This window comes from Strix aluco, chromosome 24 (genome assembly GCF_031877795.1).
Source record: "Strix aluco isolate bStrAlu1 chromosome 24, bStrAlu1.hap1, whole genome shotgun sequence".
Classification (NCBI taxonomy): Eukaryota; Metazoa; Chordata; class Aves; order Strigiformes; family Strigidae; genus Strix; species Strix aluco.
In genome coordinates this window covers 5,566,829-5,578,959 of record NC_133954.1, presented here as the reverse complement: position 1 = coordinate 5,578,959, position 12,131 = coordinate 5,566,829, and the positions used below count along the sequence as shown (strand labels likewise).

Below are 12,131 nucleotides of genomic sequence, written 5' to 3'. Positions count from 1 at the left end.
TTTTGGATATTTTCTAATAAAACCAGTTAGCAGCAGCTCTGTGTGTGTGTGTGTGCTGGAGTCCTACAGCCCCTCTCCCCAAATCAGGGCCCAGGCATGGCCATAGCAGCACTTTATTAGAGATAGCGCAGCCCGAGGAGCAGCCCCAGCCTCACCGTTACTTCCACAGCTTCTTGATGGACATGTTCTTCTCGCTGTCCTTCTGCATCACCTGGGCAGGGAGGAGCAGACCCTTGGTTCCCATTGGGGTGCTAACAACCCCCAAAACCCCCCGCCCAGGACCAAGCTTCAGCCCTGCCCAGGGAAGGCACTGCAGCCTCCATCACCTCCCCAGCCTCTTCCACATCACTCACATGGTGACAACCCCCTTAACACCATTGTTTGTCCCCAGAGCTGCCCCCCACACCCCCACTTCAAGCATGGCAGCTCCCAGCAGTTTGTGCCCCCACACCAAGGAGCTGGTGGTGGAGGAATCCACCAGCAACGCCGCCTGCCCTTCACCTCCCCCGTGGCACTTACCTTGGCAACAGCCATTTCAAAGTCTTCCTGCGTGACGTGCACCCGCCTCTCCCTCAGCGCATACATGCCGGCTTCTGTGCACACTCCCTGCGAGGGACAGGGACATCACCCACCGCTGGCCCTCTGCCAGCCCCAGAGCCACCACAGGGCCCCCAGCTCACCTTCACTTCGGCGCCCGACGCCCCCGGCATCAGCTCCGCGATCTTCCGCAGGTTGATGCCCCGCGTCAGGTTCATTTTCCGGGAGTGGATCTTGAGGATGTCCAGGCGGGCCTAGAGGAGAGCGGCAAGAAAGTGGCGGTTGGAATTGCTCCCAGCCAGGGCTGGGGACAGCAGAGGACCAAGGGAGAGCCGGGGCACCCCACCTACCTCCTCATTGGGAGGGGGAAACTCGATCTTCCTGTCGATGCGGCCAGGGCGCAGCAGAGCCGAGTCCAGGATGTCAATCCGGTTTGTGGCCATGATCACCTGCACGGGGAGAACTGTCCCCACTCCAGGCACCCCACTGCCACCACAGGGGTGGCGGGACCCTGCCCCAGGCCCAGGCAGGGCTGGCACCCTCCTACCTTGATGTTCTTGGTGGCCTCAAAGCCATCAAGCTGGTTGAGGAGCTCCAGCATCGTGCGCTGCACCTCGCTGTCCCCACCAGAGCCACCCTCCAGGCGGGAGGAGCCGATGGAGTCGATCTCGTCCATGAAGATGATGGAGGGAGCGTGTTCCCGGGCCATCACGAACAGCTCCCGCACCATGCGGGCACCTGTGGGGAGCAGAGGGCTGAGGCCTGGCACCACACACAGCTCAGCACAGCCACAGCGCTTCCATCTGCTCCGGACACCATGTGAGAGGCCAGTCCTGAGGCCACCCAGCACCACCAGAGCCCTGGTCGGGGCTCTGGCACAAGCAGCTGCCTCCCCCCACACCCTTTTACCTTCGCCGATGAACTTCTGCACCAGCTCGGAGCCCGAGACGCGGATGAAGGTGCAGTCGGTGTGGTGGGCCACAGCCCTGGCCAGCAAGGTCTTGCCTGTGCCAGGGGGTCCATAGAGCAACACGCCCTGCAACAGCCACATGGACGCCTCAGCACCCCTGTCCGTGCCTGCACAGGCAGCTGCACCCCGACAGGAGACATGGGGAGCACCCAGGGGTGACACAGGCAGCATCACAGTGGCACCACAGAACCCCCAAATGCTGACTCTGACCACAGACCCAGAGCAGCAGCACTTGCCTTGGGCTGGGCGATCCCCAGTGCCTCAAAAAGCTCCGGGTGCTTGACCGGTAGCTCAATCACTTCCTTGATCTCCTTTATCTGCTTGTCCAAGCCCCCGATCATCTCATAAGTGGAATCTGGAACCTTCTCCACCATCATCAGGGACACAAGAGGGTCCACTTTGTTGGGCAGGATCTTGTGCAGCGTGTAGCTGTCGTTGCGCAGGGCCACGCGGCAGTTCGGGGTCACCTGCAGCAAGAGCAGAAGAGAGCTCAGCACCCCTGCAGCAGGGACGGGGCAGGCAGCACCAGGCTGCCCGGAGGGAGCGGTCACGTCCCTTCCCACAGCCCCAGCGCACTCACATCGTTAATGTCGATGTTCTTGTCCACGTCCACCACAAACTTCCCCTCTGGATGTACCTGGAAAGCAGCAGTTGCCACCATGAGAATTATTTCCCTGTGAGGTCCCATCGTGTGCCCAATACCCACACCAGCTGCTCTGAGTAGGAGGAAGGAGCCAGAGAGCTCAGCCACCACCAGACACCCCGCGGCCCCTCCTGCCCCCAGGAAGCCCTAAGCCAGGTGCCTCCCACCCACCTGGGGAAGGTTTGGGCCCAGGAGAGCTGCTGTAACATGCTCCTCTGCAGAAAGAACTCTCACCTCGTGTGTTTGTTACACCCGCCCAGAGCTCATGCTCACACTTGCTCCAACCCCCATGGGCCAAAGGGAGGATCTGCCAGGCCCCAGCCCCGGTTGCCCTTCAGGACAGCTCAGCTTCATACCTTGACAAGCACTTTTTTCTTGTCCATGGCTCTCACCACTTCTCCCACGTAGGAGCCCTGTTCTTGCAGCAGCTGCAGCTCCTCCCGTAGCAGGCGCACTGCAGAGAGGGAGACGTCAGCGCCAGAGACAGGCACCCGTGCCCTGACCCCCTGCCCACGACGGATGGGCAGCACTTGCCACAGTGGCTGGCAACTGGGCCAGGAGCCACCAGCCCAGCAGGCAGGACCAGCCCCAGAGCGAGGAAAATGAGAGGAGCTGAGCTGTACCTTTAGCGTTCAACTCATTTCTCTGCGCTTGCAGGCGCCGCAGGTTCTGGCTCTTCTCGTTCACGATGAGCTGTTGGGAAAAAAACTCTGCTGAGGCCTCAGCATCCCATGCAGCGCTTACATGAACGCAGCGTGGGCACCAGCACAACGGCCTTTGTGGGACAGGGACCTGGAAGGGGACAGCCCCTCCCAGCAGGACACGGCCAGCCAAACGCCACAGCCAAGGGCTGGGCAACACACACGCAGCAGCACTGACTGCTCACAGGACTGAGACTCATCTTGTACACCCCCACCACCAGGGTTGGATTCTGCTTGCAGATACCACCCTGGGGCAGAGCTTCCTCCCGAACAGGGCACCTACAGCACAGGAAAAGCTGTGGGTGCTCTTGAGGCAAGTGCAGGCATAGGGTAACAGCCACACAGTCTCAACTGGAACCACAGCGATGCCATTCTGGGGCAAGCCAGCTGGGCATCTCCTGCGCAGCCGGGACTGGCTCACCTGCAGCTCCTCGATCTTGGACAGGTAATACTGCCGGAGCCCTGTGCCGCCTTTCCCATCATCCATCTCCATCTGCGAGAGAGCAGAGCTCAGCAGCACTGGCCTCAGCCCCAAGGGCCTCCCCATTCCACCTGGAGCCTCGAAATCCACCTCTACCCCCAGTCAACCTTCGTGCGGGCCCTCCGGTCCCCACTGCCCCCTCCAGCCTCCTTGGGTCACGTCCTGGGTCCCCGCTGTCCCTCCCACCCATCTTCTGCCTCCCCGGGCCGGTGCCCAACAGCACCCCCCAAGCTCCCGTTCCCCTGCGAGTTTCGCCACCCCCACCCACACACCGCTTCCCACTCCTCCCCACCCCTCCTAGAGCTTCGTCCCGCATCCCCCAAGGCCTGACCCAGGGCCCGGTCGGCCCCCGCCACCTCGGGGAGGCTGAGGCAAGACCCGCCGAGTCACGGCGCCCGCCAGGCCCCGACCAGATCCGCTCCCAGCAGAGCCCCCCGGCAGCACGGCGCGGCCCGAGCACCCCCCAGCCGGCGACCGCACCCCGCTCCGGCCCAGCCGCACCTGCTCGGGCCCGTCCACCGCCATCTTCTCCGCCGGCATCGGGACCCCGGCGCCGCTCCTGCCGGCACTAAAGATGGCCGCCACCCTTCTTCCGCTGCCCGCCCCCGCGCGCCGGGCGTGATGACGTCACTTCCGCTCCCCGCCGCGCCATCACGACACGGGCGCCGGAGACCCCCCTCGCCCCCCGCCGCGGAGAGCGCATGCGCAGTGCGGTGCCAGCCTGGTAGGGATGCGCACGCGCAATTTGGGCTCGCTTCGGTTGGGGCCTTGCCGCCATCTTGGTACGGTCAAAGGTGATTTTTCCGTATCACGAAGCACCAGAGGGGCACGGACAGGCAGCAGACGCTTCTTCAAGGGATTCGTTATCGTTCCCCTTCTTCCGACCGCGGAAGTCGTCCTGAATACGGCGGCGGGGACGCGCCACTCCCAAGATGGCGGCGACGGCGAGTGGAAGCGGAAGTTGGGCGGCTCGCGCGGGGTACGCCGGGAAGGTTGTGAGGGCACGCGGCGGCAGCGGGACCAGGACCGGGTCGTGTGTGTGACGGGGGCAGCGGCGCGGCTGGGCCTGGGCTGGGGAAGGGGGCGCTGGGGGGTCAGGGCCGAGGGGACCCCGGGCCGGGGTAGGTCAGAAGGTTTCGGGGGAACAGCGGGGCCGGGATGCGCCTCGGGGGGACACGGCGGCTGGGGAACACAGAGGGGACGCTGGATTTGGTCTGTGGAGGTCTCGGGGGACACCGGGCCGTCCCTCCGCTCCGCTGCAGTGTGAGCCAGCAGTGTGCCCAGGCGGCCAAGAAGGCCAATGGCATCGTGGCTTGTATCAGAAGTAGCGTGGCCAGCAGGGACAGGGAAGTGATCTTGCCCCTGGACTCGGCACTGGTGAGGCCGCACCTCGATGACTGGGTTCAGTTTTGGGCCCCTCACTCCAAAAAGGCCATTGAATGACTCGAGCGTGTTCAGAGAAGGGCAACGGAGCTGGTGCAGGGTCTGGAGCACAGGTGTGATGGGGAGCGGCTGAGGGAACTGGGGGGGTTTAGTCTGGAGAAGAGGAGGCTGAGGGGAGACCTCATGGCCCTCTCCAACTCCCTGAAAGGAGGGTGCAGAGAGGGGGGATGAGCCTCTTTAACCAAGTAATAAGTGATAGGACAAGAGGGAATGGCCTCAAGTTGCGCCAGGGAAGGTTTAGTCTAGATATTTGGAAGCATTTCTTTGCAGAAGGGGTTGTTGGGTGTTGGAATGGGCTGCCCAGGGAGGTGGTGGAGTCCCCATCCCTGGAGGGGTTGAAGAGTCGGGTTGACCCAGCGCTGAGGGATCTGGTGTAGTTGGGATCTATCAGTGCTGGGTTAACGGTTGGACTAGATGATCTTCAAGGTCCCTTCCAACCTAGATGATTCTGTGATTCTGCGCCGGAGCTCACCCCGTCTGTTCCCCTCAGGTCCGTGCCGGTGGCTGACAGCAGGTCCCGACTCCGCGGAGGGCCCCACCCGGCGCTGCCATGGGCAAGAAAAGCAAATTGGGCAAGAGCCGGCGGGACAAGTTCTACCACCTGGCCAAGGAGACGGGTGAGGGGCTTGCCTGCTCGCTGCGGGGCACGGGGGGCTGCAGTCCTGGTGACCCATAACCCCGGTAATCCATAACCTGCGGCTCTTCCTCCCACAGGCTTTCGCTCCCGCTCCTCCTTCAAGCTTCTGCAGCTCAATAGGAAGTTCCAGTTCCTGCAGAAGGCCCGGGCGCTGCTGGACCTGTGTGCAGCCCCCGGCGGGTGGTGAGTGGTGTGAGGGCCCCAAGTCACAGCCTGGTGCCACCAGCTGCCCTGGGACACTGTAATAAAGTGACTTGTGTGTTTTCTGTTGTTGTGTTTCTGCCCTCAGTGCCAAAGCTGATCCCCCAACTCCTGGCAGCACAGTTTAAGGCTGGGGGCTCTCCTGGGATCCTGCTGTAGTTTCATTCCTCTCTGTTCTTTCCAGGCTGCAGGTGGCTTCCAAATTCATGCCAGTTTCCAGCTTGATCATTGGTGAGTGATGGGACCTGGCAGGAGCAGACTGGGGGTAGGGACCTCCACCACAGTCCCTGGATGTGGTCAGAGAAAGGGGACCCTGGATTGGGGATCCTGGTAGGAGGAGAGGGCAGGAGGGGAAGCCCTGTGGGATGGGCTGGAGCCCAGTTTTGAGGGGTTGCAGTGTTCATATCTCTTCCTTACACCAGGAGTGGATTTGGTCCCCATCAAGCCCATTCCCAACGTGGTGACGCTGCAGGAGGACATCACCACTGAGAAGTGCCGCCAGGTACAAACCCACATCCCCTGCCCCGAGCGTCACATGCCAGGCTGGCTCTGAGCGGGTCCGTCTGCAATGGGAGCAGGCTTCACCCCACCCGCTCAGCTGGGGTTCGCTCCGGGGTGGGACGGAGTCAGGGGGCTGAGCTGAGCTGACGTGGACGGGGGATGCTGCCTCTTGGTTGTTGCAGAGGGGTCAGTGGGACAAAAGCATGTGTGCATCCCTCAGGCCCTGCGCAAGGAGCTGCAGACGTGGAAGGTGGATGTGGTGCTGAACGACGGAGCACCCAACGTGGGAGCCAGCTGGGTGCATGATGCCTACTCCCAAGGTAGGGCCTGCCTGGGGCCAGCGCATGTGGTCTGGCATGTTTTTGGGGGGGGGTATGAGGGGCCCATCTCATATCCCAGCAGGGCAGGGTGGCAGTGATGTGCGCTGTGGGACAGGGAGCTGGGCGGTGGGGGCAGTGACGACTGCTGACTGCTCTTCTCCCCTGCTCCAGCCAACCTGACCCTTATGGCCCTGAAACTGGCCTGCGAATTCCTCTGCAAGGGTGGCTGGTTCATCACCAAGGTTTTTCGTTCCCGGGACTACCAGCCGCTCCTCTGGATCTTCCAGCAGTTCTTCCAGAAGGTCCAGGCCACCAAACCCCAAGCCTCCCGCAATGAGTCTGCTGAGATCTTCGTGGTGTGCCAGGGTGAGTGGCTGGGGGGACCTGCAGCCGCTGGAATAGGGTTGGGAAAAACCTACTGATAGCTCCTATTTCTCCATCCCAGGTTATCAGGCTCCAGACAAAATCGACAGCAAGTTCTTTGACCCAAAATATGCTTTCAAGGAGGTGGAGGTTCAGACTAAGTCTGTTAGCGAGCTGATCAGCAAAAAGAAGCCAAAGGTGTGAGCAATGCCAAACATACACTAAAGGGGCATGAGACTGGGGTCAAAGAGATTGTAATAAGCAAAGTTGCTCAGGAAAATGAAAGGTCTGGGAATGCAAAGTGGTGGAAGAGACAGTTTTGGGGAGGTTTACAGCCTTAGAGGGAAGTGCAGTGATAGAGAAACGGTGATACAAGTTGTGAGGCTGGGTATAGATCAGTAAAACCTTCTCTACAACAGCTGGTCACTGGATTTGTGTGTCTTTAGGACATGGGACAGTAAAGGTCATGTCAAGTGGCCTCAGCTGGGCATGGAGCTGACACAAATTTCTATCACTGTCACCTCTCTGAGGCTGAGGTGGGACTGGGAGGCACGGGAGCTGGTGGGTTGGGGCTGGTAACTTGCTCTCATCTCTAAGTCGTGTGGGCACATTTAGTGGACGCTGCAGCAAGACATGAGTTACGTGACATTCATCCTTTTGGGGTGCTGAAGGTGCTTGTATGTGCCCTGCCACCACTCGTACAGCTCTTTTCTCCTGCAGGCAGAAGGCTACGCAGATGGTGACACAACCCTCTACCACCGCTTCACCCTGATGGACTTCCTCAAGGCTCCCAACCCTGTGGACTTCCTCTCCAAGGCCAATGAAGTGAGTGCCTGGAGTGAGGGGGACCTTGGTGGCCCCTGAGATGTCCCGAGGAGCACAGAGCAATGAAAAGAGGGAGCCAGGTGCCCCCAGCAATGGCCCCATTCCTATTCTTGCAAAGGGGAGGCAGGGCAGGAGCCCACCTGGAGTTTAGCCAGTCATTCTCCTTGTGTTTTATAAGTCAATTATTCTTACCAAAGAAAGGAACTTAACATACATGCTTAATTTATTTCCCTGTGCTCCATCCAGATCACACTGGGGGACGGTGAACTGGAGAATCACAGTTCCACCACGGAGGAGCTGCGTCAGTGCTGCAAGGACATCCGCGTGCTGGGACGCAAAGAGCTCAGGTACTGGGGGCAACTGGGACAGGGCATTGTGTAGGGCCTGGTGGGTGTCTCTAACGGTCTGCCTTCCCGCACAGAGCCCTGCTGAACTGGAGGACGAAGTTGCGGCGTTTTTTGGCCAAAAAACTGAAAGAGCAGGCAAAGGAGCTGGATATCAAGTAGGAACCACGGGGTTGCCCCAGAGCGGCAGCACGGTGGGATGGGCTTGTCACCAGGAGAGATGGTTTGAGCTCCTTCCTTTTGGCAGCCTGAGCTCTGGTGAAGAGGAGGAAGGCAAAGAGGAGGAGAAGAAGGAGAAGAAAACGTTGCCAAGAGCTGCAGCTGATGAAGTGGGGAAAGAGGAAGAGGAGGAGGTAGAGCTGGCGTTGGCGGAGATGAAGGCCAAGGAGCTGGCGGAGTTAAAGAGGTAAAAAGATTTCACATGAGGAGAGATGGGGGAGCACTGGGGCAGCAGAGCACAGCGGGGCTCATGGGGACAGAGCGGGGTAGTGTCAGAGCCTGTCCCTCTGCTGATGGTGGGGGGGAGTGGTGGGTCTGGGCTCCTCGGGGTTGTCTGCTTGTCCGGGCAGGTGAAGCAACGGTTCCCAGCTGGTGTGGGCACCCACTTGTCCCAGGGTTGGGGACCCCTCAGAGAGGATGACAGTGCTGCTGAAGGAGACCTGGCACAGATGTGGCAGTGGATGAGCTACTGGGATGTGTGTGTGGGGAGGGGGGCAATGTAGCCTCATTCCTTTGCCTCCTTCAGAAAGAAGAAGAAGATCCTGAAGGAACAGCGGAAGCAGCGTGAGCGTGTGGAGCTGAAGATGGACCTCCCTGGTGTCTCCATCGCCGATGATGGTGACACCAGCATGTTCTCCCTCCGGACTATCCACCGGACCCCGGTGTGTGGGGCAGGGGGAGGCCAGGCTCCCAGAGCCACCGGGGCCAGGACTGTGGTGGCCACACAGCTGACAGACTGTAGCCTGTGACTCATCTCACTTGCATTGCAGCTGCTGAACGAGGTGACCCGGGGAGACATGGCATCGGCAGACGCCCTTCTGGAGATAGGACCTGGGGATGATGACATTTATGTCTCGGAACAAGAAGAAGAGGACGATGTGTCCCTGGCCAGCGATCTGGACCCAGAGGAGCTGCTTGAGATAGAGGCCCGTCAGCGCCGGCTGGAGCGGGAAAAGCGAGAGCAGGGTGCCAAGAGGTGAGAGCTGGGAGAGGCCTCGCTGGGGCAGAGGCTTCCTTTGGAGCAGCTCTGGGGTCCGGCAGCAGGCACACCCCATCCTGGCTGGGGGCACTGATCCTGCTGCTCTTTGTCACAGGGTGAAGTTTAAGCAGAAGGAAGAGGAAGAGGAAGGGGAGGAAGGGGAGAATCCCCTGCTGGTGCCCCTGGAGGAGAAGTCGGTGCTGGAGGAACGGCAGACCAGCCTGTGGTTCGGGAAGGTGAGTCCCACCAGGCTGGAAATGACAGGGCAGCCTCGGCCCCAGCAGCTCCCCAGGCCTGCCCTGGCTCCCCTGACCCGCTGCTCCCCATCCCCAGGACGCCTTTGCCGGCATCGAGGATGACGCAGATGAGGACCTGGAGCTGGGGCAGTCACAGATGTTGGCTGAGAGACAGCGCGAGTCTCAGAGAGGTTAGTGGGGGCTGCATCGCTGCGGGGGGCACTGGGGGACAGCGCCACGGCCCGGTCTGGGGCACTGGATCAAACCATGGTGGGGCTGCTGCTCTGAGCAGGACCGGAGGTCTCCAGAGGTTGTTTCCAGCTTGTATCGTTCCACAATTAACAAGCTGGCGTTAGCATAGCATTAATGAGCTGCACCTCTAGACGAGCGATCTGCAGTGGGGTCTGCCTCAACCCTTTCTCACCCAGTGGTTCCTGTTCCCCAGACAAAGCAACAAGGAAAGGGCAGAAGGTGGTACCCCAGGAGGAAGCTGCAGCTGAGCCCCCGCCTGCCGCAGACACAGGCCCCGACGCTGGCGAAGCGCAGGATGAGCAGAGCAGCGATGATGACAGCAGCAGCGACGAGGAGAGGTGAGGGCTGGGAGGGGGCGGTCGGGATGTTCTTCCCCAGCTCCACAGTCCTGACGAGCTGGAGCTGAGGACCCCAGCCCTGACCACTCCCCTCCGCAGGCCACTGACGCCGGTGGGGAGGAAGCGGGGCCGTGTCGAGCCAGGTGGCTTCGAGGTGGTGCCCATTGAGAATCCAGGTGAGAGGGCGGGTGCTGTCTGCGCCCATGGGGACCCTGTAAGTCCCTCTTTAGGGACTGGAGGCACGGTCAGGCCATGTTTACCCAGGCTGGCGGGGCTGCTTGCTGCTCCCTGGGTCTCAGCCTGATTGCAGGCAGGCCAGGCTTTAATCTGTCCATATGCTGCAGTGAAAAGAGCCCGTGTCCTGGACGCAGAGGGCCTGGCGCTCGGCTCCGTCATCGCCACCTCCAAAAAAGCCAGACGGGACCTGATTGATGATTCCTTCAACAGGTACTTGCAGCTGTGGTTGCTGGAGGGGGAGCAGCGGTTGGTCCCCCTGCAGGAGACAGGCCAGGGGGGTGGCAGATGTATTGGTGTGGGGACCCCATGTCCCGCTCACAACTCACCCGGGTGCTCCCCAGATATTCCTTCAATGAGGACGAGGGAGAGCTGCCAGAGTGGTTCACAGAGGAGGAGAAGCAGCACCGGCGCAAGCAGATACCCGTGGACCGGCAGACGGTTGAGGCGTATCGGCAGCGCTGGCGGGAAATCAACGCCCGCCCCATCAAGAAGGTGGCAGAGGCCAAGGCCCGCAAGAAGCGGCGGGTGAGTGGGGCTGTGGACGTGACCGGGTGCTCTGTCCTCCCTCCCAGGTGCTCTGTCCCCCCTCCCGTCCCCCTTGTCCCTCACCCTCGCTGTCTCCACAGATGCTGAAGAAGATGGAGCAGATGAAGAAGAAAGCAGAGGCCGTGGTGAGCACGGTGGACATCTCGGAGCGGGAGAAGGTGGCCCAGCTGCGGCGGTGAGCTGAGATCCAGATCCCTCGTGTTGTGCTGGGCTGGTTTGCGATGGCATGGCCCTGCAGCCACGGCGCGGGGACAGCTCCTGCGTGTGACCCAGGAAAGGCTGGACCCGGTGTAGGCTGAGGGGTGGCAGAGCAAGCGAGGGAGCCCTGTCTTGGGGCACAAAGGCCCAGCAGAGTGCTGGGTCCCGATATTGGTCTTTGGCTACATCTCACCTTTTGCCATTCTCCTGCAGCATCTACAAGAAGGCTGGGCTGGCCAAGGAGAAGCGACAGGTCACCTACTTGGTGGCTAAGAAAGGCGTAGGACCCCGGGTGCGCCGTCCTCCTGGCGTCAAGGGCCAGTTCAAGGTCGTCGACAGCCGCCTGAAGAAGGATGTGAGGGCTCAGAAGCGCAAAGAACAGAAGAAAAAACGCCATAAGTGATGTGGGACTGGCTCCGTCCTCAAGCAAGGGACTCAGCTTGGGGCACAGGCAGGGCTGGCTCCTGGCCTCCTGCCGTGGCCTTGGAAGCCAGCATGGGGACAGAGCTGTGACTTAGACACACGTTGCTGTTCTGTGCCTTGATGTGACATTGTCTCCTGTCCTCCGCTGGGGCAGGGAGGGTTTATTTGGCCTCAGCACTGTAGCATCGACCCCCTTCCTGCGCTCGCTGTGTGGCTGCATCTCACAGTCTCTCACTGTTGCTGGCTCTGCTGGGAAACTTGCTCTCCAGGGATGGCACGAGCACCCACGCCAGCCCTTGCTGTCCCCAGAGAAGTCGTGGCACAGGGGACGGCTCCCTGGGCCGTACTTGTCACTGAAGTCTCAGGACCGTGGCTGCCGAGCCCTGAGGCAGGCGGGTGTTGGTGACCTGCACAGAGCAGCTCCTCGGTTACAGCAGCATTAAACCCTGGTCTGAGGCAGCGCCGGGAGGTGTTGTGTGTCCTGGTGAGGTGAGTGGCCTGCGTGGCCAGCAGCCCTGTCCCCTCCTGCACCGCTTGGCAGGCAGAGGGAGGGCAGGCAGGGGGTGGGTTTCTGTGCTTGGGGCGCCCGCCTGCTTCTGCCTGCTTGATTTGTCTCTGGCAAAGCAGCTGCACCATGATGGACTCACCCTGCAGCCAGCCAGCCTGACATCCCCCCTCCCTGCCCCACCAACCCATTCCACAGCAGCCACCCATCCCCGCCACCCCTCCATCGTAAC

The 12,131-nt window shown here is 61.2% G+C and overlaps 2 protein-coding genes across 4 annotated transcripts; one reads left to right on the top strand and one right to left on the bottom strand.

Annotated features, from left to right (window-relative positions):
- Positions 1 to 97: 97 nt before the first annotated feature.
- Positions 98 to 3,975, bottom strand: PSMC5 (proteasome 26S subunit, ATPase 5). The gene is made up of 12 exons (XM_074849812.1): positions 3,834 to 3,975; positions 3,273 to 3,344; positions 2,774 to 2,843; positions 2,507 to 2,604; positions 2,088 to 2,144; positions 1,744 to 1,974; positions 1,447 to 1,573; positions 1,085 to 1,275; positions 888 to 986; positions 681 to 791; positions 520 to 606; positions 98 to 211 (listed from the first exon to the last, which is right to left on the bottom strand). The coding sequence occupies exons 1-12, from the start codon at positions 3,870 to 3,872 to the stop codon at positions 158 to 160; spliced, it is 1,236 nt and encodes a 411-aa protein (XP_074705913.1). The 5' UTR covers positions 3,873 to 3,975; the 3' UTR covers positions 98 to 157.
- A 66-nt stretch (positions 3,976 to 4,041) lies between these two features.
- On the top strand, positions 4,042 to 11,853 carry FTSJ3 (FtsJ RNA 2'-O-methyltransferase 3). 3 transcript variants are annotated; one of them, XM_074849810.1, is made up of 22 exons: positions 4,042 to 4,311; positions 5,266 to 5,392; positions 5,490 to 5,595; positions 5,798 to 5,844; positions 6,036 to 6,115; positions 6,335 to 6,434; positions 6,606 to 6,800; positions 6,880 to 6,995; positions 7,518 to 7,622; positions 7,869 to 7,969; positions 8,044 to 8,124; positions 8,214 to 8,372; positions 8,712 to 8,847; positions 8,956 to 9,161; positions 9,280 to 9,400; positions 9,498 to 9,591; positions 9,846 to 9,990; positions 10,090 to 10,166; positions 10,335 to 10,437; positions 10,569 to 10,752; positions 10,854 to 10,948; positions 11,185 to 11,853. In XM_074849810.1, exons 2-22 carry the CDS (start codon positions 5,326 to 5,328, stop codon positions 11,372 to 11,374), a joined length of 2,508 nt encoding a protein of 835 aa, XP_074705911.1. In that variant the 5' UTR covers positions 4,042 to 4,311; positions 5,266 to 5,325; the 3' UTR covers positions 11,375 to 11,853. The 3 variants fall into 3 exon arrangements, with proteins under 3 accessions (XP_074705911.1, XP_074705909.1, XP_074705910.1); XM_074849808.1 differs by lacking the exon at positions 4,042 to 4,311 and adding an exon at positions 4,315 to 4,367; XM_074849809.1 differs by lacking the exon at positions 4,042 to 4,311 and adding an exon at positions 4,541 to 4,709.
- The last annotated feature ends 278 nt before the right edge of the window (positions 11,854 to 12,131 follow it).

Excerpts from the sequence above, each read along its gene's own strand:
- PSMC5 (XM_074849812.1), bottom strand. The coding sequence starts at position 3,872 with ATGCCGGCGGAGAAGATGGCGGTGGACGGGCCCGAGCAG. Across the intron at positions 1,574-1,743 it reads TGGGGATCGCCCAGCCCAAG|GGCGTGTTGCTCTATGGACC; the intron begins GCAAGTGCTGCT and ends TGGCTGTTGCAG. Across the intron at positions 607-680 it reads CGTCGGGCGCCGAAGTGAAG|GGAGTGTGCACAGAAGCCGG; the intron begins GTGAGCTGGGGG and ends TGTCCCTCGCAG.
- FTSJ3 (XM_074849810.1), top strand. The coding sequence starts at position 5,326 with ATGGGCAAGAAAAGCAAATTGGGCAAGAGCCGGCGGGACAAGTTCTAC. Across the intron at positions 5,596-5,797 it reads TGTGCAGCCCCCGGCGGGTG|GCTGCAGGTGGCTTCCAAAT; the intron begins GTGAGTGGTGTG and ends TGTTCTTTCCAG. Across the intron at positions 9,162-9,279 it reads CGAGAGCAGGGTGCCAAGAG|GGTGAAGTTTAAGCAGAAGG; the intron begins GTGAGAGCTGGG and ends TCTTTGTCACAG.